The 27,379-nt window shown below is 39.1% G+C and overlaps 5 protein-coding genes and 1 long non-coding RNA gene across 7 annotated transcripts; 2 read left to right on the top strand and 4 right to left on the bottom strand.

Annotated features, from left to right (window-relative positions):
• Window positions 1-3,733: 3,733 nt before the first annotated feature.
• Window positions 3,734-5,161, bottom strand: LOC149951490 (uncharacterized). The gene is made up of 2 exons (XM_090169561.1): window positions 4,806-5,161; window positions 3,734-4,025 (listed from the first exon to the last, which is right to left on the bottom strand). Exons 1-2 carry the CDS (start codon window positions 5,159-5,161, stop codon window positions 3,734-3,736), a joined length of 648 nt encoding a protein of 215 aa, XP_090025687.1.
• A 787-nt stretch (window positions 5,162-5,948) lies between these two features.
• LOC149951489 (uncharacterized) lies at window positions 5,949-7,428 on the bottom strand. The gene is made up of 3 exons (XM_090169560.1): window positions 6,867-7,428; window positions 6,451-6,813; window positions 5,949-6,094 (listed from the first exon to the last, which is right to left on the bottom strand). The coding sequence occupies exons 1-3, from the start codon at window positions 7,426-7,428 to the stop codon at window positions 5,949-5,951; spliced, it is 1,071 nt and encodes a 356-aa protein (XP_090025686.1).
• A 2,766-nt stretch (window positions 7,429-10,194) lies between these two features.
• Window positions 10,195-13,501, bottom strand: LOC149951488 (uncharacterized). Its single transcript, XR_016479852.1, has 2 exons — window positions 13,399-13,501; window positions 10,195-10,440 (listed from the first exon to the last, which is right to left on the bottom strand). It is a non-coding gene; the product is annotated as an uncharacterized LOC149951488 (long non-coding RNA).
• A 161-nt stretch (window positions 13,502-13,662) lies between these two features.
• Window positions 13,663-14,559, top strand: mRpL13 (mitochondrial ribosomal protein L13). The gene is made up of 2 exons (XM_090168077.1): window positions 13,663-14,152; window positions 14,216-14,559. The coding sequence occupies exons 1-2, from the start codon at window positions 13,864-13,866 to the stop codon at window positions 14,500-14,502; spliced, it is 576 nt and encodes a 191-aa protein (XP_090024203.1). The 5' UTR covers window positions 13,663-13,863; the 3' UTR covers window positions 14,503-14,559.
• A 20-nt stretch (window positions 14,560-14,579) lies between these two features.
• PolG1 (DNA polymerase gamma, catalytic subunit tam) lies at window positions 14,580-17,998 on the top strand. The gene has a single exon (XM_090168073.1). It carries the CDS (start codon window positions 14,618-14,620, stop codon window positions 17,858-17,860), a length of 3,243 nt encoding a protein of 1,080 aa, XP_090024199.1. The 5' UTR covers window positions 14,580-14,617; the 3' UTR covers window positions 17,861-17,998.
• On the bottom strand, window positions 17,889-22,849 carry LOC149951485 (uncharacterized). 2 transcript variants are annotated; one of them, XM_090168075.1, is made up of 17 exons: window positions 22,602-22,849; window positions 22,317-22,536; window positions 22,138-22,254; window positions 21,873-22,068; window positions 21,724-21,816; window positions 21,565-21,656; window positions 21,419-21,491; window positions 21,247-21,355; window positions 19,593-20,003; window positions 19,444-19,536; window positions 19,284-19,375; window positions 19,113-19,210; window positions 18,868-19,052; window positions 18,472-18,805; window positions 18,333-18,408; window positions 18,091-18,270; window positions 17,889-18,027 (listed from the first exon to the last, which is right to left on the bottom strand). In XM_090168075.1, exons 1-17 carry the CDS (start codon window positions 22,636-22,638, stop codon window positions 17,989-17,991), a joined length of 2,445 nt encoding a protein of 814 aa, XP_090024201.1. In that variant the 5' UTR covers window positions 22,639-22,849; the 3' UTR covers window positions 17,889-17,988. The 2 variants fall into 2 exon arrangements, with proteins under 2 accessions (XP_090024201.1, XP_090024202.1); XM_090168076.1 differs by having other exon boundaries at window positions 18,333-18,390; window positions 22,602-22,847.
• Between the last annotated feature and the right edge of the window lie 4,530 nt (window positions 22,850-27,379).

The raw sequence follows: 27,379 nt of genomic DNA, 5'->3' as shown, positions 1-27,379 counted from the left end.
ATAGTTATTTATAAAGATTTCGGTAAAAGAAATAATGGTAAATTGGAACAATAGCCCCGCCACTCCCTTTCCTCCCCTTTCTAGACCCTCCTTAAAGCACTTTTTAAGGAGATTCCAATGGTGCAAAAATTATTCCCCGCAAAGCATTATTAAAAAAGTTATGGTTACTTAAACGAAAAGTGTAACGTAAGCCCCCCCCCCCCCGTAGAACACTGTAGTCCTAGCTAAAAAAGGTCTTTTAATCGAATTTTATACCATATAAGTATTGGCGCCTGACGGCGCCGCACGTTCGCTACGCTCTCGTGCTGGGGGCGCGCGGCGCCACCCCAACCCCATTCTTGCTATCACGATGGGCCGTCTAAACCCGACCTAGAGGACAGTACCTAGCCAAACGCACCTAGTATCGTCCGGTTCTTGATTATGCCGATTAATGTTTTGGCGTCTATATCTCCTTAAGTAATAATTCCCGAAAATTAATCTCGACTAATTTTAACGGATCCTTGTCCAGATCGTGGATTTTCATTTTAATCCTTTAACAAAAGCTTTGTTTCGGGCACCGTCATTTTAATCCTAAAGGCCCAAATACACATACGGTTCGCAAGCGATTTCGCCTGCGAATTTTCGCGCACGCGCCCATGCGCCATGACTTCCATTCTGTTTAACTCACGCGACGCGACGCGATTTGCCAGAGAAATTTCGCGCGCGAAGGCTATGTGTGCATCCACCTTTAGACCCCACGTCTAGTACAGCAGCATATTTCTAAAATATTGTGGTCCTACTGGCGCCATCAGCGTATTTCGCGAATATTGCGGTCCTACTGGCTCCATTACCACTCCCAATAAATAAAGAAAGGCCGATTTTCGAGAGGGAAAAACGACGCGACGGCGAGCTCTCTTCGCCGCGGCGATAATTCTACGCCTTGAACCGTTCAGTTCGTACATCTTTAAAATAAGTATATTTTTAAAATGAATTATTTGCGGCTAATAATATTTGCACCATTAGGTTCCCCTTAATAAGTACGTTGGTAAGGTGTAACTAAAAAGTTGAAACTACTGTTCCAAATAGCCGAAATGATCATATACAATTATATAAAATTACACGAAAAAATAATATCGATTAAAAGAAATTATACAAAGCAAAATTAAAATCAAATAAATACGAAATTCACGGAAAACGAAATTACAAGAAAAACAATTAAATTCAATTATGTACAAAATTACACCGAAACAAGTTGGCAAGTGAGCTGCCATTTTTTGTTTCGGGGTGACGTTTTAGGACTTTAATCACGCGCTGTTCGCGCTATAACAGGCTTTAACAGCGCTCTGTTCCCCGCGCGCGCTTGCTCCGCGTGAGGTCTGCGGAGGGAAGTCGAAAGAAAATGGCAGCTCGCTTGGCGGTAAATTTTCAAAATTAATTTCTTGTCATTAAAAAAAGATAAAATTTTGCAACTGATATTTTTTAGTATATTTAAACATGATCTTTCAAATAGACCCAAGTTTTACCCAACCTGGACTTTTCCTTTAAGTTTATTAAAATTTTGCGCGAGAGCCAAACTTTTGTGTCTATCCGTTTCTGCGTTCCAGGACTCTTGTAGAATCAAAGTATATAAAGCCCCAGGAATGGAAGGTGTAGCTCCATCTAGTGAAACTTTTGCGCCACTCGTTTTTAAAGAGAGACCGGGTTGCGATAACCATTTCCGGTTACTCTGATTTGCTTTGCCGGAAGTTTCTAGCGCAACCAAAACACGCGGCCAATAATATCAATCTTTCCATTCCTGGGGCTTTATATTCTTTGGTCGAATATTGCATCAAAAAGTCTATTCCTATCAAAGACTATATATACGCTTCGCTTACTAGACAGACGTGTTCTATGGCTCAACTTGCATACCGATTGTGGCTCCATCTCGACGCTGGTCAAAATTTTCCCCTAGCTTCCAGAAAGTAGAACTCCACTGGCAATTTTTAAATTTCCATCGAAACTGCCACAGTACAATCTTTGAGTAGCCCACGAACCCTAAATAATGTTTAAGGTGTAAGTCAAGTATTTTCCACTTTTATTATTTTGACGAGCGTATTTACCGGTCGTTTGTGTTTTACACCTTTTCCATCCCGGCATTCCCAGCTAAAAATCACAGCGGAGCCAACAAATACATGCTTGTACTCTAAACGAAGTCCGCAAAGCCAGTTATGACCAAATGCTTGTTTTACGAGATCAAAGAGACACGAAAAAAGACCAAAACCATTTCTTCTTTTACTTCGTTACCATTATCACCGTATGATTGGATCTCTTTAGTCTAATAAAATCACAGGGGCGTAGGAACTATGGGAGGAGGGGGGGCGAAGGAACGTCTAAGAAATAAAATAATAAATACTGTAATTTCTAAGAGAAAAAACACTGTCGTTTCTAGTTATGTCTTACAAAAGAGGAGTTGATGTTTTCCTTTTCACATAATTCCTGTTCAATATAGGAGTCCGTCAGTTCGTCTACAAGGCGTTTGATTTAGCGTGTTAGGATTCATAGATGGACTTCGCAAATTTACAGATTTTATTTTACTACATTTACGGTTTACAGAAATCTAATATAAAAAAATAGGTTACAAATAGGTTTTTATTAATTAAACAATATTATAAATTACAAGTTATATTTAAGTCACATAAATATTTAATGATTATGATAATAAAACAATTGGGTACAAGACCCTTGTGATACTATTCAACACTCCCCCTAAATTTAACCTGATTTTAGAGTATAGCTATTTTATTCATTTTTATTTACTTCTAAAGCGTATAGGAGGGATGTGGGACGTCGGATAATATTCCCGTTTGGGGTGCGGACTAAATACGATCGCACGCTTCCATCGCTACTCTGCTTAACCTCAGTTATAATATGGCTAGTTTTGCTTTGAGACCCACGGCCGTGCAGAGGTATCCTGGGGCCCAGTGCAAACTTACTCGCGGGCCCCTTCGATTTGCACCCCCCCCTTGAGCCCTGAAAACTTCTTCCAAGTTATCTTGATTTGCACCCCCCCCCCCCTTGAGCTTCTTCGATGGGCCCTACAGCTACGGGCCCCCTTCGTGGGCCCTTTTCACCCGGGCCCCGGGGATTTTGCCCCCTCTGCACGGCCCTGTTGAGACCTTCTCTTCGTGGATTATCACAACATCTCCTACTGCCATCTCTCTGTGGGATTTCTTCAGAAGGACTTGGTGTGCATTACGTAGTTCCATTAGGTATTCTTCTTTCCACCTCTTCCATAGGCGCTCTACTGATGCTACACGTGTCTTTAAGTTTCTTGACAATTGTTTTTGGGAGGATGGTATGTTGCTTTCCATTGGTCGCTGTGGTGGCATGCGAGTGAGTCGTTGTCCGATTAAAAAATGCGAAGGTGTAAGTGGTGGGGGCTCATGGGCGTCGCTGAAGACGAATGTCATTGCTCGTGAATTGATGATAGCCTCTGGTACGATAAAGTGGCGCGTCCAAGAATTTTTCTTGAGATGGTTTTCACCATGCGGAACGGTCAGCTATAAATCGGCAGGTTACTCCTTTTTCTCCGAAGAATTCTCTCGTGGTGTTGTCTTTGATGGCTTTCCAAATTTGCTTGAAGGCTATGAGGAATTCGTATGTGGTCTGGTAGGGTACTAATTCGTCTGAAGGTCACGAGGAATTCGTATGTGGTCTGGTAGGGTACTAATTCGTCTGAAGGCCATGAGGAATTCGTATGTGGTCTGGTAGGGTACTAATTCGTCTGAAGGCCATGAGGAATTCGTATGTGGTCTGGTAGGGTACTAATTCGTCTGAAGGCCATGAGGAATTCGTATGTGGTCTGGTAGGGTACTAATTCTAGATGGATTGCTCTGGTTGTAGCGCAAGTAAATAAGCACAAGTAGGCTTTGATGATCTCTTGTCCCATTTTTACGTAAAGAGGCCCGGCAAAATCTATGCCGACCGTCTCAAATGGTGGCGTGTAATCCACTCGGGTGGCGGGTAAAGACGCCATGGGTGCTTTTCTTGGCTTCGCCTGTTCTCTTCTGCAAACCATGTAATTTATCGTTACGAATTTTGCAATCTGTCTTCCCCGGTATGTATTTATCTACGGTACGGGGGTAAACAAATCTATTAGTCCATGTCTTCCTATGATGGCCCTAAATGGGTAGGAGTGTGCAATAACTGGTGGCTTTACCGGGGAGTCGGGGTCCGGCTCTTGTAACCCATAAGGGCGGTGGCGCACTGGGAGATGTTAGCTCTGATCAAATGGTCCTATCTCCACCTCCGACTTCGGTCAGGTTTGGGCTGGATACTGAACTTCGGTTCAGGCTAACGGAGAGGGTCCAGGCAAACTGGCCGCCTCGGCGGATTGGGTAGCCTGCTGTGGGGCGGCGGGCCTCCATATGCGGGCACGGCGGTCCTGTTTCCCGGCCTTTTGGGGCCCACCGGGATCTCCGGTGCCAGCTGTGCCGGGTTACTTGGGCTGCTGTGTGCTCGTCGTTCCCCTTTAGGAGCTCTCTCCAAAGGGTTTGGCTCCTTACCTTCATAGGTAGGGTGTCGGCTGGAGTTGCTATAGCACCCATTCTAAATCCCACTGCTGTTTGCGAAGTGGGGAATGGTCCACCCATTGCTGCACCTTCTGCTGGGTTGAGTGGCTTGCGTCAAAGGTGAGACCATCAGTAGTAGGGTTCTGCTACCCATGCTGGATTTGTCACCTGTCCGGGCTAGGTGGACGCTGGCGTAGGCCCTAGGCACTATGGTGATAGGCCTCCGGTGGTATGGTCTCTGTTACTAGGTACACCGGGCTATAAATTCTGACACACTGTCTTCCTATGATGACCCAATATTTGCCTCGAGCTTGGGTTAGCGTGGCATGTACCCCCGAATGCAGGACTTCCCAAAGACTGCGTGTCATTAGTAGAAAGCTCAAGTGTTGCTTTTTGTGCAAGATGATTGGGTGCTTTTTGTGCAAGATGATTGAGTGCTTTTCTTCTTCTGTGAGTCTGGATTGGTGCAAGCGTCCCCCTACGGCTAACAGTCCATTTTGGTTTGTTATCGGTCTTAGTTTGGCGATTTCAGATTCTCTTGGAACGGTTGCTCCTTCTGACAAGGCTTTGATTTCTTTTGCATAATCAAGTTTCTGAACGCTTGTGATCCACATGATTTCTGCTTCTCCCATTTCCGTTGGTGATTTTCTTTAGGGCGTTGATGAAACGGTGGATGTAGGCTGTGATTCGCATAACTTTGTTAATCGAGCTATAGGCTTTCAGGTCCATTAAATTGGACATTCCCCTCCCAAAGTCTTCTGTTTCTGTTTGAATGGCAAGTGCAGTTTTTCTGGCTTCGGTTTGAACCTCCGAGCCCTTAACTTCTATTTTTTTCAGATGGCCAGTGCCCTGGGCTTTCCTTCAACCAGCGGGGTCCATCCCACCAAAGTCTGCTTTCCGCTAAATCTGCTGTTTCGCTCCTCGACTAGGGATGTCGGCCGGATTTTCTTGACCGGGACAGTGATTCCAGTCTTTGGGTTTGGTTAGCTCTACGATTTCTTTCACACGGTTTTGGACAAATGGCTTCCAGATTTTAGAGTTTTCTTTTACCCAGTAGAGCGGCACCATCGAGTCACTCCACAAATACTCATCTATGGCTTCGACCTTAAAAGCTGATCTGACGTTCCTGATGAGACGAGCTCCCAAGAGGCAAGCCATTAACTCTAGTCGGGGTAGTAGGAGGTTCTCGAGTGGCGCTACTCTAGCCTTACAAGTTACGAATGAAACTCCTTGTGATGTAGCGTAGATAGACGATGGCGGCGTAGGCTTTGCTGCTTGCGTCGCAAAAGGTATGAAGTTCTTGTTTGATTACCTTTTCTTCGGGGTAGTAACATCTGTTTAACTTATTTTGCTAACTGTCGGCATTTCTCTCCGCCATTGATCAAACTCTTCTTTGATGATTTGGGGTAGGTTTTCATCTCATGTGAGTTTCTCCTTCCATAGCTTCTGGAATAGCATCTTACCACGTATTACGTAAGGAGCTAGCATTCCGATGGGATCGTTGATTTGTGCTACGGCGCTGAGGATGTGCCGTTTGTTCGGTTTGACTTCTTGGATCGTGATTTCTATATTGGAAAGATCGAATGAAAACACGTCTAATTTAGGGCTCCATAGTAATCCTAAGATTTTTTCGGTGTCTGACTTCACTTCTATCTTCATGGTTTCATTGGACGGCTGCATTTCATTCCCCCATTTTTCTCTCAATTCCGAAGAGTTTGTCTTCCATTTTCGTAAGGTGATATTTGCACCCGAGGGGCTGATCACTCCGCGTAATCGGTGTACAGAGCCGTACCTTTGACTGTACTAATGGGATTACGCGTAATCTTTGAAGTCCCTGCCTTTGGCAGTGGTAATCTAAGCGTAATCCGGTGTACAGAATTTCTAAGAGTGGTTAGCCCCTCGTTTGCACCCTTTAGAATACGGGTGGCCGATGCTGACTTTTCGTAGGCCTTTTGAACGTCCTTGGCCCCGCTTACGTAATCGTCCACGTACAACTCTTCGTTAAGGGAGTCGATTACTTTTCTATCTTCTTCCGGTTGGCTTTTTAAGTGCAGCTTTATGGTGGCGGTGAGAAGAAATGGGCTTGATGTTACTCCGAATGGCACGCGAGTCATCCTCAATTCTTGGAATTCATTGTCTAAGATTCGGCCTTGGTGTTCTTTGACCCAGAGGAATCGTACTGAGTCTCTTTCGTCCTTATTTAGCGAGACTTGGAGAAATGCTTTCTCCACGTCCGCGGTGAGCCGGTAATTGCAATTCGGTGTGTCCGAAATTTTAGAACAAGCTTGAGATGATCTGGGTTTAGGTTGGGTCCAGCGGCAAGACAATTATTTAGACTTGGCTGGTCTTTGACATTGGCTGATCCGTCCATTACTACTCGCAGCTTCGTGGTAGAGCTGGCATCTCTTCGCACCCCCTGGTGTGGCAAATAGTAAGTACCAACTTTATGGTCTCTATCTAATTCTACGACTTCCACAATTTCTTGCTTTAGCTGGTCTTCAACGATGGCTTTGTAGTCGTGGTATAGGATCGGGTCTCTCTTGAATCTTTGTACTAGACTTTTGGCTCTCTGGGTGGCTAGGGTTGGGTTGCTAGGTACGTCTTCTTTGGGGCGACTCCAAGGTAATTTGACTTGGTACCTATCATCCTCGAAGGTGGTTTCTTTCTCAAATCGCTCTAGAACTTCTTGTCCGTTGGGATCTGCTTCTGGTTTGTCTGTTATTCCTAGTGATTCAATATTCCAGAACCTGCTCATGGCGTCCGTCAATACGGCTCCTGTTACGCTGACTTTTAAAACGGTCACTTGGTTCGAATTTACCGAAACATTATTGAGGTTTACGGGTCCATGGATGACCCATCCGAGGGTGGTTTTTGTGGCGGCTAGTCTTCTATCAATCATCTCGGTTGCAATTTACTACGGTTAGGTCGTTACGTAGGAACGGCACCTCTATAGCGGTGATTTGTATCACTCCGTCTGGTTCTCTGGAATTTCTCACGGCTACTCGAACGACTCGTCTGGGACCCTATTCTGTAAGCACTTCTCGATCTCGAATCGCTCTCACGAGATGTCGAAAAGCGCTATTCTATAAAATATTTGTCGAAAAATGCTACTCGAATTCGATGGACTTCTCGAAGTCGATCTCGTCGTGTCCGAAGCTTACGAGATCGCTTTCGACAGAGGTTTCAACCAATCATCGAGCTAGTAGTTCTTTTTAACTACCTCCCCCCCCCTTCTCCCGTGTTCCCAAAAAGCTACCACTACCCAAACCGTCTTTCTTAGGGAAAAAAGCAATGGCGCTTGCTATAGCTCGGCTTGTATTGTTAAATATAGCCTTAGAAATCGATAATAGGCGTAATTTTCAAAGATAAAGAGTTATAAGAGACCAAACAATAAATCCTTTGGACTTAGAGCTCGGCGTTTGGATAAGAAATAATAACTTTATTCATTTTTATCCACAAACGAAAATTATCCGAAAAAAACCCGATTATTTTACCTGTTAAATTGCTATATAGCCGTGGATAATATCCATGGATAAACAGTTAATAGTAATTTTTATGGTTAATCGAAACTTTAGCGGTTAATTTAGCTGTTTCGCCGAGCTCTATTAGGACTTTAAATATATACTGCAGTACAATGAAAATAAATATCCTTTCTCTAAACTATAAAACATGGGCGTTTGTAATCAGCTGTTTTTGTGATGGTGTATTCTTATTGGTCGGAAAATAGAGAGCCTATGCGCGATTACAACCGGAAATATGTAGAACCCACGTGGTCTACTCGCTTGTCGAGAGTCGAGATGGAGCTTCCGGTATCTTCCGGCGAGCTGATTAAGGCCATGGCAGTTTGTAGGACGACCATGTTTTGGCTTCCGGCGACGGTGCTTACATTTATTTTCTTTATTGCGGTTTCTTCGGCGACGACTTGTTTTTTCTCTTCTCGGGTGGGCTTATGGAATCTGTTTTCTTCACAGATAACGGCGTGGTGACGACCGCGACAAAGCTTGCAATTCTGAAAATTAGAGACACAAACACGTGCATCGTGTCCTATCCTCGTACATATATAGCATCTTCCTTGGCTTCTTATCATTTTCTTCTTATCTTCTAGGGTGTAGTTCTGACTTTCGACAGTAGGGTGTTGGGATACCTTGCAGAAAATGCAATAGATTCGGGGTCCTGGGGCGACGTTGACGCTTAGAGCTGATGCGCTTGGTGGGTTTGAGTGTTTAAGTAGCTTGAAGGAGTTGAATAGCTAGATCTTGATTTTTCGCGGTATTCGAATTTGGGCGCGAATTGTGGTTTTTCAAATTTTGCCGCGCGCTTTTCAATTTTTGACGTTTTAAGCATAGCGCTAGTTTCTCGACCTTCAACTTCACTCTTTAGAAATAATAACAATTTGTCAACATCCAAAGCCTCATTATTACTTATCTGCATACTAAACTTTAATCTAGCGTCGACCGTCTGTCAGCACGCATGAAGCTACGAGCGCTTTAAAAAAATGGCGCTACCCTAGTTCTCAATTTCCGATTCGAAAATAATTTATTTTAAAATTAGGAATGATTTATAATTTTTTTCGAATATATTAGTATATTGCTATTTTAACGGCCTTTTCAAGGAACCTAACATTAAAATAGGGTGTAATTTTCCTTAAAGAGGTAGGTATTCAAAATCTGCACCTCCTAGTGGCTTGGAGGAGAGAATGGGTTCCTGGAGGGGAAAATATAATACAAAGAGCATAGGTGATAGGTACCCGAGTGCGGGACAGGGGGAAGGCAGGGGGCGGTAATTTTTGGTCGGACCCTACCCAGGTAGCAAAATAACGTTTGTAAAAGGGTCAATATTTGGTGTAAGGTCAAAATAACGGTTAATGGTTATTATCCCACTAATTATAAATGTTTATATTTAGTAAAATATTGACCTCTTTTTAGAACTCATGTTTTTATCAAAATAGTTAGGTTGAAAAAACCACGTTATTTAAATTATATTCACCACATTCAAAAACGTCACTTTTCAATAAAGTATTTTAATTAACTTGTTACTTAGTTGGGTTATTATTATATATTTTTCTATTGGTATTTTTCTTGTTTGTTGATAATGTGGGGATAATTCATGTCTACGATTTTTTACTTACATTGATTTTTATCGGCTTCGTTGGGTTGTCGTCATGAGCCCACGCAGTTTTTATTACTGCTTTCACTTATAGTTTTGGTTTTCGCTTTAACTTTTGTTTTTCCTTATAAATTTGATTGTTTAAGACCTATAATACAATAAGCTGGATTTTCTTTATAAAATAGTTTCTTGCACGTATATTTTACGTTTCGTGAGCGTTCTAATAATTTTAAATTTTGTATTTTCTATTTCTCATTCTGTTGCTTTGGTAATTTAATAACGTTTTGGGTCCAAAGTTGGTTTTTGATATTGATATTGGAAATTTGTTTAATGCAATAACATTTGTAATATTTAGAATTCAAATAAAAAATATTCTACTGGTTGGGACAGCACCGGGATAACATCCTCAAAATTGAAATGATTATTTGACTCTTTAAAACAACAGGAATGTCATATTTATATAAGAAGAAATAACAAGAAACTAATTAAGTTTTGCAATAATTGTAAATTGAACAAGAAAGAGTTAAAAAGACATTTTTATTTAAATTATTTAGGTAAATCTACAAACAGTTAAACGTTTCTTGAATTGCACTGCAATCATTTCATACTTCTGAAGCTATCCATAATAACCATTTTTTATTCCTACAACTCCAGGAGGGCTCAGTCTTTTAAGTATGCCCAGTTTCCAGGAAAGTATTGGTTTTAATTTCTTCAGCAGGAGAGGATTTCCTTTCAGGGAAACAGTGGAGGCAGACACTTCATAAACAAACCACAATCCCAATATAAGACACAACAACAAATAAATCTAAAAAAAAAAGATACATCATAAAAATATTAAGATTGTGCCGATATAAATCAAATGATTTATAGCCTTTTAAATTTGACTACTCGAGATTTCACTCTGATTGAAAGTAAAATGGAACAGGTTTTGAGATACGACCGATTTTATTCTAGAGCTAAAAAGTAACAAGTGAAGAAAAATGTTTGGAGCGAACTGAGCGCGTTTGAACACGGAAAAACATACTCTGAGCCTCTGAGGGCGATCTCACCGGGAGAAAATCTGCTTAAAGGGGCTCCAAAGTTCGGTGGCAAAATGTGTGTAAAGTCAGTAAAGTGCGAAATTTACGGTTGACTCTGCCCGCCTCTGCCAAGGCCGAGTGAGGGGTTGGGGGGAATGAAAAGCATGCTCAATTTTCTTTTTTGTTTGCCACCAAACTTTGGAGCCCCTTTAATGCGCCATGAGAGCAATTAATGCAACACGCAAAAATTGATCAGGGTAGATCCGAGCACGCAAATAGATCATAATACATTATGAAAGGTTGATAGGGACGATCTCGAGCGCTCGAGAGCAGTCTAATGGAGAATGCTACCTTCAGTCAGAAGTATATAAAGAGCTCATAGAAAAAATAATTCAATTTCCTATAGGCTTCGTGCGTAGTTTAAATTTTGATCACAAGTATCGCCGACTACCGACCGAGTTTTAAATTTAATATTTGAAAACTGTCTGCTCGTGCAAAATTATCTCTACACAACAGCTGAAAGTTTCAACCGAAGAACATAGAAATCCAAAAGTCGTCTGCTATTTCTTCACATACTAGGTTTGATAGATATTAAGGCGGATGGCGCTATATAACAAAAACAGCGTTGCCAACCTGTACGATAATTATCGTTTTGTACGATAATTTCACCTTCCGTACGATGTACGATATCACAACGTACGATATCGGCAATTGTACGATAATTCAGTAGGATGTGCGATATTACAACGTACGATATTGGAAATTGTACGATAATTCAGTAGGATGTACAATATTACAACGTACGATATTGACAATTGTGAGAATAATTCAGTAGGAATGAGTTTTTGTTATGTACGTTGTTGAAAAATACCAGTTTTGACGCTAAATTACAGTACGCTCTCAAAAAAATAGTACCATTTATAATATTATGCAAAATGGTATTTGTACCATAATCATAGTACGTATATGGCAACGCTGCCAGTAGCGGCTCTTAGGGTTTTCCACAGGTGGGCTCCGTGGGCTAAGTATTTTGTGTCACTTACAACTTTAGTGACCCCTTATAAATTTTCTAGGAAGCCAGAAGAGTAAGGTCGTTTTATTGTTGCGGCTCTCGTTGCGTTTACTGGACCCCCTACTGACCTTGTATCCGTGCCCTAAATGGGTAAGAGTGTGCAAGAACTGGTGGCTTTACCGGGAGTCTGGGTCCGGCGGTGGCGCATTGGGAGATGTTAGCTCTGATCAAATGGTCCTATCTTCACCTCCGACTTTGGTCAGGTTTGGGCTGGATACTGAGCTTCGGCTCATGCTAACGGAGAGGGTCCGTGCAAACTGGCCGCCTCGGCGGATTGGGTAGCCTGCTGTGGGGCGGCATGCCTCCATATGCGGGCACGGTGGTCCTGTTTCCCGGCCTTTTGGAGTAAAACTGGGATCTTCGGTGCCAGCTGTGCCGGGTTACTTGGTCTTCTGTGTGCTCGTCGTTCCCCTTTAGGAGCTCTCTCCAAAGGGTTTGACTCTTTACCTACGTAGGTAGGGTGTCGGCTGGAGTTGCTACAGCATCCACTCTTACTCCCACTGCTGTGAGCGAAGTGGGGATTGGTCCACCCATTGCTGCACCTTCTGCTGGGTTGAGTGGCTTGCGTCGAAGGTGCGACCATCAGTAGTAGGGTACTGCTACCCATGCTGGATTTGTCACCTGTCCGGGCTAGGTGGACGCTGGCGTAGGGCACTATGATGATAGGCCTCCGGTGGTATGGTCTCTGTTATTAGGTACACCGGGCTATAAATTCTGACACACTGACCTTGTATCCGACTTAGAGGGGACACGTGCATTACCGGGGTATTTCCCTAAACCCCCTTTCTTTTCTTTCTATTGTCCATTCAACTATCTCTCAATTTCTGCTCCCTTCCTCCCAAATCTATCTGTTTATGGTTTACTATCTTCTTGAATAAACGAATTGATTTTCAAAAAAAAATTCCAGAAAAACGTTTTTTGGCAATAAAACAAATTTCTAGAGATAAAGAAAATTCATAAATTGAAATATGTGGCCTCTTAATTATAAATATGTGGCCCCACTCAGAAATGCAGGGGGGCTAAGGCCCACTTCAGCCCACCCTTAGCGCCGCTACTGAACGCTGCAGGTGATTCTCTATTCCTCTGTCTAAAGAGAGAGAAGAACCACTCCCTTTTTTAATTTCGCCCCCCTTTTCTACTCGCTAGTCAGACCTCTAGATATACGAAATACTGAAATACGATAATTTTCAGGTGTTGGTACGATAATTCTATTCAATCAGGTTGGCAACGCTGAACAAAAAGGAGTGCGAGACGAAATACGTCGTGAATATATTGGTTTCTTAAAACTATTTAACGGCGGAAATATTCAAATTAGGGAATATTAATAAATAAATATTAATTAGGGAAAATGGCGCCCATTGAAAACTGTTACGAGCCTGCGAAATTACACGCAAAAATTATATTAAAACGCAATTATCTTTATTTATAAAGTCAAATTTAAGAATAACCTTAGAATAACGATGAATAAAAACTAATATAGTCTGCTTTAGCCGCTACCTATCTAGGTTTCAATGGCAAACCAAAGGGGATGTAGCGATAGTTTTCGGTCGCGAATAATGTTTAATTAATTAATAAAATATTTTGTGGAAATGCAAATTAATTTCAAACAAATTTAAAAATTAGTAAAGTGAAAAATAAAACAAAACAAAGAAACATTTCGACTATTAAATACCTGATATCTCATTGTCGGTCCAAAGTAATGTCTGAGTATTATAATACCAAAGTTTTCAGAGTTTATATACTTTTAAAGAGAAGGTCACCATATTCTATATTTAATTTAATTATATTTTACAAGTACAATTTTATAAATATAACTAGATTTCAAAAATTTTTCATTCTATTCTACGCATGATTAATTTTTAAAATAACTAAATTTAGCGATAGTACTATTTTTTCCACGCTTAAAATACCGCGGGGTTTTTCTATAACGGATCCGAGACGATGCGTTCAATTTTGACCTGAGCGACCTTTGTCCTTTAGCTTTCAGGCTGGCTGGTGTTACTTTTTAGGAGTTGGTCACCCAAAAAGATGAACCTATTTTAGAAATAATTGTGTGGTAAATATAAAATAATTTTTATAATATTTTTATATATTACTTGTTTTGGGGTAGATAATTTTTGATAAATAAAATATTAGTATGAGTGGCATAGGGTTAGCTGGTCCCATAAGGCAAATAGCGTCTAAAAGCAAAAGGGCTCAGCAGTGGTTAGTTTTTGCCAGAGCTTGGTACCTTTATGACGCCAAATGGCAAAATCCTTTTGATTCCGCCGAATTAATTGTAAAGTATTTGAAAGGCAAGCATAAACCCATTTATTCGGAATCAAGTGATATTGGAGATCATGTAGTTGTAATAAATACTAAGGAAATTGCCATGCCAAATGATCAATGGCGATACAGAATGTACCGTCATCACACGCAATTTGCTGGTAAGATGTAAACCAGAAATACTTACAAATGCTAAGAATAAATTCGAACAATGCTTTCTTTAGGTGGAGAATCATTCACACCTGCTTATGAGCTACACAAGAACGATCCCACTAAAGTTCTTTACAAAGCTGTGTATCGAGAACTTGGAAAAAGTTTGCTGAGGCACAACAGAATTTTGAAACTTCATCTGTTTCCTGATGATAGCATTCCCCTGGATATATTGCAGAATGTTAATGATCAAATAAGACAAATTAGAAGAGTTCCCAAAAAGTTGGAAGAATTTAGTGAAGAGGAAATTAAGAATTTTCCAAAATTGTTCGAGTGGCCGGAGGGATATGTTATTAAATAAGAGTCTAGGAATTGTATTGATAGCTAGTTATTAAATTAAATAAAACATTACTGTGTATTTTGTGCAGTGTTTTTGATGGTTTGCATTTTAACAAACTTGTTTGAACTTTAAAGACATGGCCAGGTTTAATGAAATTAATATTCAAATGCTTTCAAAAGCATTGCATCAAATAATATTTAAAACGGAAAGTAAAGTCGATAAGCAAGTTATAAGGAAGATAATAAAACATTTGAAAGAACAGAAATTATGGGGAAGAGAAACTGAGGTTTTACCTGATGTTGAGATTAACTTACCCAAATTGTACGGAGATAATATCAGTGAACATTTCAAAATTATCGGATCAAAATATGCCAAGCCTTATAAAATTATGCTTAAAGAGTTAATATCCGATAAATTACCCACACAACCAAAGAAATGGATATTTCAACCAGGCTGGACGAGATATACCGCAGATACATCGGAATCTGTTCCTTTTCCAACTGAAAAATGTTATGTTTTTGATATTGAAATTTGTGTCAAAGAAGGCAATTTTCCAACTCTGGCCACTGCCGCTTCTAAAAATGCTTGGTATTCATGGTGCAGTGAGAAGCTTGTGAATGAACAGTTTCATTGGGAGAGTGAAATGTCCCTGAACCACTTAATTCCGCTGGAAACTGCCAAAGGTGTCACTGAGAAAGACACTTCTTTTGAAGAAAGACTAGTTATTGGACATAATGTCAGCTTTGATAGAAGTTTTGTTAAAGAACAGTATTTTTTAAAATGTTCCAAGCTTCGTTTTCTGGATACCATGTCTCTGCATATGTGCGTGTCTGGATTAACCGGAATTCAAAGGGCCATGTCCATGGCCAATAAAAAAAACATAACATCAGATAATGAACAGAATTTTGGTAATTTGGCCTTAATGTGGCTCGACATTGGCTCCTTAAACAATTTACCTGATGTGTATAAGTTGTATTGCAAAGGGGAACCCATCCAAAAAGATATAAGAGACATTTTTGTAACAGGAACTATAGATGATGTGCGTAGAGATTTCCAAAACTTAGTGAATTATTGCGCTAGAGATGTGACGGCGACTTTTGAAATTGTCCAAAAACTAATGCCTATGTTTTATAGAAGATTCCCTCATCCTGTCACTTTTGCTGGAATGCTAGAAATGTCTGTGCCTTATTTACCTGTTAATCAAAACTGGAATTATTACATTAAAAATTCCCAAGCTGCTTATGATGAACTTGAAAAAGAAATGAAGTTGTCTTTGGGACAAGTAGCTAATGATGCATGTTCATTACTGATTGATGAAAAGTTTAAATCAGATCCTTGGTTGTGGGATTTGGATTGGAAAACCCAAGATCTTAAAATGAACAAGATTCCTCCGCCTCTCAAAAGAAAAAAAAAAGTAGTTGAAACTACTGAAAATAAAGTAGAAGGTCAAGATAAAGAAGAAGAGAGAGTCAATTTATCACGAGAAACTGAATTCGAATCACTTATCAAAAGCGCTCAGCATCTCAGAAAAGTCCGGCCATTTCTTCCTGGATATCCCTTATGGTATCGAGAACTGTGCATTAAACCAAATTCAGGTGTCAAATGGGAACCTGGACCTGCTCTTATCTCAACACAAATCAGATCTGTACCCAAACTTCTCCGTTTAATGTGGGATGGCTTTCCACTTCATTATGAAAAGAAAGAAGGTTGGGGTTATTTAGTGCCCAAGAAAAACCTGGAAAGTGAAGAAATAGAGCCAGATGATGGCTTTCCTTTGGAGAGCTTTTTAAAAATATTGAGTGCAAAGAATTTGTCGCAAGTAAAATTTAATCAATCTAAAGAGGATTTGGATTTTTTAATATCACAGTCAGCTTTATTAATGGGTGATAAAAAGGAAGAGAGTCAACTCTGGAGACAAATTCTTGACCAAGAACTTATCAATGACAGTTCCTCACCTTCCAACAAATCCAAACCAATACCTACCGTGAATATAAGAGGTTGTGATTTTTACAGACTTCCCCATAAAGATGGACCTAAGAATAAAGTTGGAAATCCTCTAGCCAAAGATTTTCTATCCAAAATAACTGATGGCACCTTAACAGCGTATTCGGGAAACCAAGCGACAAGAGCTTTAACAATTAGCAAAATGATATCATATTGGAAGAATGCCCACAAAAGAATCACGTCTCAAATGACAGTCTGGTTAAAACATAACGAGATGCCTGACCATGTAATGAAAAATGAATTTTATGACAACGAAGAATCATATGGAGCCATACTTCCAAGGCTGGTTACTGCTGGAACAGTGACGAGAAGAGCGGTTGAACCTACCTGGCTAACAGCTAGCAATGCTTATATTGATAGAGTTGGAAGTGAACTTAAAGGGATGGTACAAGCTCCGCCAAATTATCATTTTGTTGGAGCTGATGTGGATTCGGAGGAGCTATGGATTGCTGCTGTAATAGGAGATGCTTATTTTGCTGGGGTGCATGGATGCACGGCGTTTAGTTGGATGACATTGCAGGGAAAGAAAAGTGAAGGGACTGATTTGCACAGTAGGACAGCTGTATCTGTGGGTATTACCAGAGACCAAGCCAAAGTCTTGAACTATGGAAGAATATACGGAGCAGGATTGCCTTTTGCACAGAGATTACTAATGCAATTTAATCATCGTTTATTGGAGGAAGATGCAGCTGTGAAAGCCAAGAAAATGTACTCTGAAACAAAAGGAATAAAAAAAAAGATGTTTTCCCAAGCTGAAATTGATAAATACGCTGATGCAATCGTACTTTCAAGAGAAGCCATAGAACCACAAAGGCAGTGGGTTGGAGGGAGTGAATCACACATGTTCAACAAATTAGAAGAAATTGCAAATTCAGAAAAACCAACCACACCGGTGTTGGAATGCAGAATCAGTCGCTCTTTGGAACCGGCTGCAGTGAATAACAATTTCATGACCAGTCGTATTAATTGGGTGGTTCAGAGCTCAGCTGTTGATTTCCTACATCTTATGGTAGTTTGTATGAAGTGGCTTATGGATACGCATGACATAAATGGAAGATTTTGTATTAGTATTCATGATGAAGTGCGATATATGGTTCAAAGTGAAGACAGATACCGGGCGGCTCTTGCTTTACAAATAACGAACTTGTTAACGAGAAGCCTTTTTGCCTACAAATTAAATATGAATGATTTGCCCCAGTCTGTTGCTTTTTTTAGCTCTGTTGATATTGACAAATGTCTTAGGAAAGAGGTTTCTTTAGATTGTAAAACACCGTCCAATCCCCATGGTTTAGAAAAGGGTTATGGAATACCCATGGGAGAAAGTTTGGACATACATAAAATATTAGAGATAACTAAAGGTAAAATTTGCCCATAGTAAAAAAAATCACAATGAACATTGATACTTTGTTATTAAAACTTTAAATAAACATAGCTTTTGTTTAGTTTGTAGAAAAAATATACATGGATATACAAAAAATATAGTTTAATATGTTTGGCTTTCATTCATTTAGAAGTGACTGACTTTTTTTCCCAATCTATAACCTAAATAAAGATTGTTTTGCAATAAAATATTTTTGAAAAATTACAACTAAAATAACTCCTAACCTGATCAACATGAGCATTTGCAAGTGCTTTCAGCTTGTCATTCATTCCTGCTTTCTTTTGAAAATCTTTGGCATATTCTTTGCATATATTAAACAGTCTTCGGAAGCACGCTTTGAATATTGGATTGTGAATACCAATATTTCGAGATTCAAAAGCAGTCATTACCGCATCCCGTAGTTTCTACAAAGAGAAAACCTTTTTAATTATTTTTAAACAAAGTTAAATTTAACAAAAATAATAACCATTGTAGCTTTTTCATCAAGGTCTATAGCTTCTTTCTTAACCCTTTGGACTCGTATCCTAAAGGAACATTTAAATCTATTAAAAGAAATTCTAATCTATCATGCAACCTTTCAAAGCGTTAAATGTAAAATTACAAACTTTGTTTTAATCTTTTTCTGAGGTTGTGCTAGTTTTTTTGTCGGAGATGGTTTGGTAACCCTAGCCTCAATCATGGACTCTGTTTTGGATGGAATATGTTTTAGAGGGCTTCCACTAGCATACTTCTTAGGCATCACTTTCTCTGATGGATTTTTGATAGTAGTTTTCTTTCTCGGTGAATGAGATGTTGATTGGGCCTTTTCATGTTGAGAATCAAATAAAGTTCTCCTTGATGTAATCTTTTGATGGAAAATGCTAGGTTCAGGTTGAATTTGTGCTACGAAAGCCTTTGTGGAAGGAGTTCTCTTTTGTTTAGTTTCAGGCGATTCACGCTCTTCATTTTAAAAAGGATTTTGATTAAAGCCAATATTTAAAACTTAAGATTAGCAGTCATACTTAATCTGGGAGATTTTCGTATCGAAAGTTGTTTTATAGGTGTACGATTGGTTATTTTCTCTCTTTTCTGCTTCAACTTGAAAAACTTTTCACTGAAATCCCTGGACGAAGTTTCTTCATCAATAAATGCATTTTTCAATTGCACCCCTAATAATTCAACCTTTTCGGTGTTATCGTCATTGTAACTGCAAGGAAAATTAAATTTTACAAGGGTATAATATAAAATAATTGTTTAAAATATGTACTAAATATCATGGTAATGGTGATTTTTTATATCTGGCCATCGCAACCTAATTAATTTTTCAAAATCCTCTGCTCTGAATTTTGAAGTACCATTTAAAGGCTGCAAGGTAAAGAAAATTAAAAAAATATTTTAAAACCATTTTTAAATTTTTTATCCAATGAAAAATAATTACCTTAATTGGGCTTGTATTAGTGCTTGGTTTTTTCTTAGCTCTGCCATCCGGATCGAACAATTTCGTAATTTCGAGACTAGATACACTGCTTTCTAAAAGAAAAATGATGAAAATTAACATTTAAATAAAATTTAATTTAAATTTTAAAATTAATGTTTACGGCAAGATTTGGCCTTTAATGTAGCCTGTGGATCTTCCACTCTGATATTAGCTGCCAAAAATTTTCTCTCGGGCCAGTCGCAAGGATCACGATCTAAGTTAATATTCGTTAATTTTATAAATGAATAACCTTACTCAAAAGAAAATTACCGTATGAATTATTCTGACAGGAAAGAGCCTTAAATTTTGTCAAGTATTCATCCTGTGGTTTTGATTGTTGTACCAGACAGAATTTGAAATTTTTTAGAATTCTCTGATCAACATTCATTTCATCATTGTTCTTCTTTTTAATACGTGTTATTTCATCTTCCAAATCCTTCCAGTGTCTAGGAGCAAATTTAGGCATTGTAGCAAAAATTTTACTGGCAATGTCGATATCTTCCTGATGAGCAGGCAATATAGATGGAGCTAGAACCGCTTCTAAGAACGTGGTGTTCATTTCTGCTGGATTTCTCAAGATGAAACAGGATAATACATCCTCCTCTGTCTCGTTATTGGCAAAAATTAAGATGTTTATGTAACTGGCAGTGCTTGAAGGCAGGCATTTATCATTCAAACAATCTAAAAAAAAAAATGTTACAGCCAGCTAAGTCAAGTGCTCCAATATTGGTCCAGATTTGACCATAAATATTAAGTTTAGAGGAACCACCTATGGACTGCATTGCAAAGAGTGATAAAAATACGCGTATAAGTAGGATAGTTCATAATGAAAAGGATAAAATAGCTAAACCCTAAACAAATTTGAAGAAATTTAAAAACTTACAAATAACGAGTACCAATATAGATTTTAGAGTGAAAAACTAAGTAAATGAAATAGGCAAAAATTCCAACAATAGAACATATTTGTCCTATTTTGGACTCATCAGTACCATGCGGGAAATCTGGCTTGTGACTAACAAACAGATAAGATTAACTAAGCCACTCTGAAAGTTGTTCCTCTAACTTCACATTTCGTAATTATTATTATCCTCCACTCTTGCCCATTTCATCTGTCCATTGCTACGCAACGAGTTTTTAAATTTTTAATGTTTAGGCTTTGTTTCTCTTTTTGGTGTAATAGTCGCAAGCCAGATTTCCCACACCGTACTGATAAGTCCCAAATAGGACGAAACATGTCTACAATTGGATTTTCTGGCTATTTTATTTAGTTTTTCATTCGAAGATCTATTTGGACCGAGTATCACATCTTTTTGTTTGCTCAAAGATCTATCGGTATGAGCTATTTGTAAGTTTTAAATTTCTTCAAATTTGTTCATGGTTTAGCTTTTTAATCCCTTTTCATTATGGACTATTCTACTTATTCACGTTTATTATCACTCTTTGCAATAAATATTAACAGAGCAATGTCTTGTTATTACAGAAAGTCAAGCATGTGTGTGGAAAGATAGTATTTTATTAGCAACGGGAGCGCAGTAAACAAAATGTTGATCTTTATGAACAGAGCAGCTTGAAGCGAGGGACATTGTCAATGGAGGATAAAAATCTGTTTCAGCGCTGCTCTGATTTTGCCCATAAAAGGGACTTTCAAGAGACCCTCTAGTCAATTTAAAATAAGTCATGCGGTCGCCGTTCGTTGTGAAGCCAAAGATACGACCGAATGACGTATTTCATATCGACTAGGTTTTTCTTTAAAGTCCCTTTAAATAGAAAAACATTTAGAGTGCTCCGAGAAAGCAAATGGAAATTGCTACTAATTTAGTACACTTTCAAACAGCCCAATTTCAGATTTGATTAGAGATTTAAAAAATTGAATTTGGATGAGTCACTAAATTACAAATATTTCAAGTAGTTTTTAAATAATCACCTTTATATTTATCATTCAAAAGAGCCTCGTTCCAAAGTTTGGAAGTTAATTCTAATTTATCCATATAGTCTTCAACAGGATAATACTTTACCCTGGCTAAAACCCCAATCTATAAGATAATAAACGATTTTAAAAACTAACATTAATTACATTGTTTTAATTTTTGAATTACTTCTAGTTTATCCCGCATGTATTTCACAAACGGACTTTGTTCATTTTCTTTTCCTTTGGCATGAAATGGCTTTCTAATTTAATTGATTGAAGGATATTCACCTTTCTAATCATCGGATAACGTTAAAACCAATAAAAAAAAGATACAATTTAAGCTTGGTTGGATATATCAAGTAGGAAGGAATGGTTAATTTGTTGCACTCTTGTAAAAGTTCCAAACGATGCGATACACAAAAAGGCTGAAATGATTAGCGTGTTATTACTTATCAAAAATTTTAAAACTACTTTTACTGTGACTTTGATTACCAAGCTGTTGTCTGTATTAGCTTCCTCTGATGCGTTTACAGGAAATTCATTCCATTTTTCTTCAGTATCAAAAACCAATTTAAATTTAGTGAACTACAATTAAATGTGTTACTTTAACAATGTTATTTGAAATAATGTTACAGATATACCCAGAATCCGGCTTTCACGATAATATTCCCCTTCCACAAGGAAATATCTTTGGCATTTTTAAAGTCTTTGTCAATACGAATAACTTTATCCCAATTAGGACCAAGATTTGATTCAGTTTCAGAACTTAAACAGACTACATCAGCCATGGACCAATGACTAAGTCGTAGTAAAGCGCTGAACAACTCCCAGTGACACCTTTAATTTAAGCTCACAATGATTTTTCACACAATTTACATTTATAAACAATAATGATTAAGATATTACTCTGGTTTTGAGTAAAATAAAGAGCCCTCGCAGAAGATGGTAATATCATATGAACCTAAGTGAGGTAGTGATTCTGATATTTTGTGCAGCATGGTTGCAATGTCCTGGGTAGATTTGCTTATGAGATAAATATATGAATAATATAAATTGTATTAGGAACTCCATTTGTATTAAGTTACAATTGTCTAACGGGACCATTATCCGGGTTTGAGACCCATTGCACATCAAACTCTGATTTATCAGCTAATTCCTCATCAGATGAGAAAACTAACTTCATGATATTAATATCATTGTTTAACAACTTCAAACAAGGCGTGGGGACGGCTGTTTTGAGATATTCCAATGATTCCATGGATGATGAATAACATTTTTTCAGTAATAAAGTTGAAGTACTTATATCTAATAATAAAATAAAAAAATTCTCATTGAGTTCATATAACTCTAAAGAAGAGTTAATCTCTTACCACTTGTGATTAATAAGAAATATTTATTTCTACCCATTATGCTGCTTATAAATTAAAAAAGGGGATTTTATGACATAGTCCTCATAATGACACCTTTGATACACATAACTAGGCACATGGTTGTTTCCCGCTATTTAGTGACGTAAAGTTGTTATAAACCAATCGTAAAATGACAAAGCTTGACTTAAAATTCAAACGTTCGTATAATTTCGGAGGCACCGCTCTCTAAACGTAGCAGCGGCTCCTAATATTCATTGGACAGAACTTTGAGTGGAAGCATTATGCCAAAAGAAAATTTTTGCCGGGCATTTTGAAAAATATTGATTTAGAAGAAAAAGTAGGAAAATGATTTGAAGATATTAAAATGATTTGAAAATTGAAATACTTCAACGCTTCATTGAATAAATTGGCGCGGGCTGGTTCGGAATGGATAAGACAAATGCGGACAACTATTTCTAAGCCCACGTGGTTCGATTTTATTATCAGAATGAATAATTACACGTGTAACAAAAAATGCGTGATATCATCGAGATTCACGCGTTTTGAATTTAAAAATTCTTCCATTTGAAGGTTTTGATTTTAACGATAATAATTTCTTTTAGCATCTATCAAGAGATATGTCTCTTGCATCTGATTCTATGGTCGTTATTCAACTTATTCCTATTTCCTCCAAGTGGCAGACCGTGGATTTTGGAACTTGATGAATAGAATAAACAATTCTATAAAATACTACTTATGTGCTTATTTACTTTTGTGTATAGAGAGGCAGAAGGCTTGGCCCGATTTTTCATGAACCAGGGAGGCTCATAAAGTATTATCTGGCAAACCTGCTAACGTAGTTGTCTGGATAAATAGTTCATATTTGATCAAAATCCTATTCATTTAACAGTTGTAGTTTTATACAAACCATTATAAATAGATAATAAACTATATCTCGTTGATTTTGTAAATAGTTCAGTTATGAACTTACTATATTTTGAAATATACTACCTTAACTATATTTCGAAAATCAAGTTGGATATTTTCTTTAGTAGTCAGCCTGACCAGTGAGCCTCTTATCTTAATTTATTTTAGACAGCCAAAATTTTTCTTTACCCGTCAGAATTAAAATAATAGTTTATTATCACTTGAGTTGCATGATGTAATTAAAAAAAAATGGGATTGATGAATGCTGAATTTATAATACACCATATTCGCCATAATTTATGAATATTTAGGTAAATTTTACACTAGTCAAATTTACTAGTGAGCCCCCAGATTTCGATTAATTTGAGTAGTCAGAGCATTTATTTTAGTAGTCAAATGCCGTTACTAGTGCGTTAAGTCCAGCCCTGGTCGTTAAGCACGTGGAGAATATGGCTTCAATAGAAGCTACATCTTTAAAGCACTTATAGAAGATTACCAGAAATTGATTAATTTAAAATTAAAAAAAATAATTTATTGACAGCTGAGTATAGATGTCACTACTATTCGATGAGGGAAAAAAGCGTACAGTCAGTAGTTTGTCGATGGTACAGTAAAATTTTTAGTACCGTCTGTTGCCTTTAGAAGTCGCTACCTTTCATTAAATCCATCAGTGGCATCGTTTAAAAAATAGCGTAAAGTGGCTTTTCATCTGCTTTTTTCGTTTGTAAAAAGGCCATAATAATAAATGCCACAATAAAATATCTTCAAGGAAATCGCCAAGAAGTAATATATCTGTTTATTTGGTGCTTGTTGAAATAAAGAAAACTTTTCACCTTCAAACAGAACGCCGTGTTATTGCTAAGCCTTAATATGTCAAAAAAGTTTACCTGGTTAAAAGGAAACACTTGTTGCATACCGTAAAAGTGAAATGTTTCCATTATTTCAACAAGCACCAAATAAACATTAACTTGCAAGTCCTGCCTCTCGGATATATTACTTCTTGGCTATTTCCTTGAAGATGTTTTATTGAAGGACGTATTAAATCGTGGACTAAAAAGGAACATTCGTATGAAGTGTAAGTAAATTAATTGGTTTTTAATTTCTATTGTAATTAATGGATTCGCTCAATTCAGTCCTCTCGTCCAACTGTTTAATCAGGGCTGAAGGCCACGCTAGCGGTGGGATACTTATGAATCGGGAGGGGCCCTTGTGGCGGAAGTGTGACAACCACCTTTCCCCCCCCACATTATCTGCCTCCCAGACGCCACTTGCCCCGGAAAGAATGTTATCCATAGGAAAACAAACTGTCGCTATTATCAGTGGTCCAATACGGTGTCAGAATAATAGTTGACGTAACAAACCGGTATACGACTTAATTTTAAAATTCTTCTTATTAAAGACATAAAAACTAACAATGTGAATATAAATTTTATTAGAAATAACAATATTTTTGTGCTACAAAAACTGCGATCTTAGAAATATGTTAAACTCAAAACTAATGAGATTTACAAGTTCCGTAGAAACGCTCCTAATTTTGGGAGTGGTTCATTTGAGCTGTCTTTTTTCTCTTTGTCTCCAGAGTCTTTGGCCCCGTGCTGCTCACTCCCTTTTTGAGGTCTGGTTTGATCTTCTTGGGAACCATGTTGGGTATCTCTATTTTGGTCTTTCATTTCTCTTTGAGTGTCTTCCTTGTCTAGCTCACCGTCTCCCACGCGAGATCGCTCTTTATTTCCCCTTTGACCTTCACCTTCACGTGGTTGACCTTCTGCTCCTCGAATTCTTTCGTCACTGCCTCGTTGTCCTGGTCTCTCCCTTTGTTTTCCTCCGTTGCGTCTATCCGCTCCCCAACGAGGTCGTTCTTCACTTCCTTGTTCGCTTTGACTTCTCTGAGGCCGCTGCTCTTCACTGTCTCCATCTCCTTGTTTTTTGTTAGGTTTATCTTCGTTGACTCCTTGAAGCTTTTCTTCACTACCTTTTCGTTCACCACCCTTTTGCCCGTCTCCATCAGTAGGTTTTTCTCCATTGCCCCTTCGATGCCCCCAACGAGGAGCTCCTTCACGTTCACCTTGCCCCCTTTGAGGTCGCTCTTCATCGCCCTTTTTATCTTCTTCCGCACTATGTTTTCCTCCATTGCCCCTTCGATCTCCCCAACTAGGATTCTTTTCACTACCTTGTCCCCTTTGAGGTCGCTCTTCATCGCTCTTTTTCCCTTCTTCCTCACTAGGTTTTCCTCCATTGCCCATTTGATCTCCCCAACTAGGAGTCTTTTCACTACCTTGTCGCCTTTGAGGTCGCTCTTCATCACTCTTTTTCCCTTCTTCCTCACTAGGTTTTCCTCCATTGACCCTTCGATCTCCCCAACTAGGATTCTTTTCACTACCTTGTCCCCTTTGAGGTCGCTCTTCATCGCTCTTTTTCCCTTCTTCCTCACTAGGTTTTCCTCCATTGACCCTTCGATCTCCCCAACTAGGATTCTTTTCACTACCTTGTCCCCTTTGAGGTCGCTCTTCATCGCTCTTTTTCCCTTCTTCCTCACTAGGTTTTCCTCCATTGACCCTTCGATCTCCCCAACTAGGATTCTTTTCACTACCTTGTCCCCTTTGAGGTCGCTCTTCATCGCTCTTTTTCCCTTCTTCCTCACTAGGTTTTCCTCCATTGACCCTTCGATCTCCCCAACTAGGATTCTTTTCACTACCTTGTCCCCTTTGAGGTCGCTCTTCATCGCTCTTTTTCCCTTCTTCCTCACTAGGTTTTCCTCCATTGCCCATTTGATCTCCCCAACTAGGAGTCTTTTCACTACCTTGTCGCCTTTGAGGTCGCTCTTCATCACTCTTTTTCCCTTCTTCCTCACTAGGTTTTCCTCCATTGCCCCTTTGATCTCCCCAACTAGGAGTCTTTTCACTACCTTGTCGCCTTTGAGGTCGCTCTTCATCACTCTTTTTCCCTTCTTCCTCACTAGGTTTTCCTCCATTGACCCTTCGATCTCCCCAACTAGGATTCTTTTCACTACCTTGTCCCCTTTGAGGTCGCTCTTCATCGCTCTTTTTCCCTTCTTCCTCACTAGGTTTTCCTCCATTGACCCTTCGATCTCCCCAACTAGGATTCTTTTCACTACCTTGTCCCCTTTGAGGTCGCTCTTCATCGCTCTTTTTCCCTTCTTCCTCACTAGGTTTTCCTCCATTGACCCTTCGATCTCCCCAACTAGGATTCTTTTCACTACCTTGTCCCCTTTGAGGTCGCTCTTCATCGCTCTTTTTCCCTTCTTCCTCACTAGGTTTTCCTCCATTGCCCCTTTGATCTCCCCAACTAGGAGTCTTTTCACTACCTTGTCCTCTTTGAGGTCGCTCTTCATCGCCATTTTTACCTTCTTCTTCACTAGGTTTTCCTCCATTGCCCCTTTGATCTACCCAACGAAGTCTGTCTCCACTACCTTGTCGTTCGCCTTGTCCCCTTTGAGGACGTTCCTCACCACCCTTTCGCCCTTCTCCCACACTAGATGTTCCTCCATTTCCCCTTTTAACCCAGCCACGAGGTCTGTCTCCACTAACTTGTCGTTCACCTTGTCCCCTTTGAGGACGTTCCTCACCACCTTCTTGCCCTTCTCCCTCTTTAGATTTTAGTTCAGTGCCTCTATGAGCTACCCAACGGGGTCGCTCCTGACTGCCTGATTGATTACCCCACGAGGTTCTTACTGGTTTATTGCCTTTATCGTTTTGTTCATCTTCGGAGCGATTTGATTTACCCTCTTCATTTCCTCGGTCATCCTGTTCGGCTGCATTGCCTCTAACACGCGTGCCCTGTCCACCCTGGTCCGCGGTCACTTTCTGCCTCCATTGATTTCCTTGTGGTCTCTCTTGCGGATATCGGTGGTC

Source organism: Leiobunum rupestre, chromosome 3 (genome assembly GCF_980474605.1).
Source record: "Leiobunum rupestre chromosome 3, qqLeiRupe1.1.hap1, whole genome shotgun sequence".
NCBI classification, from domain to species: domain Eukaryota; kingdom Metazoa; phylum Arthropoda; class Arachnida; order Opiliones; family Sclerosomatidae; genus Leiobunum; species Leiobunum rupestre.
The sequence above is the reverse complement of the archived record's forward strand: the minus strand, read 5'-3'. Positions and strand labels throughout refer to the sequence as shown.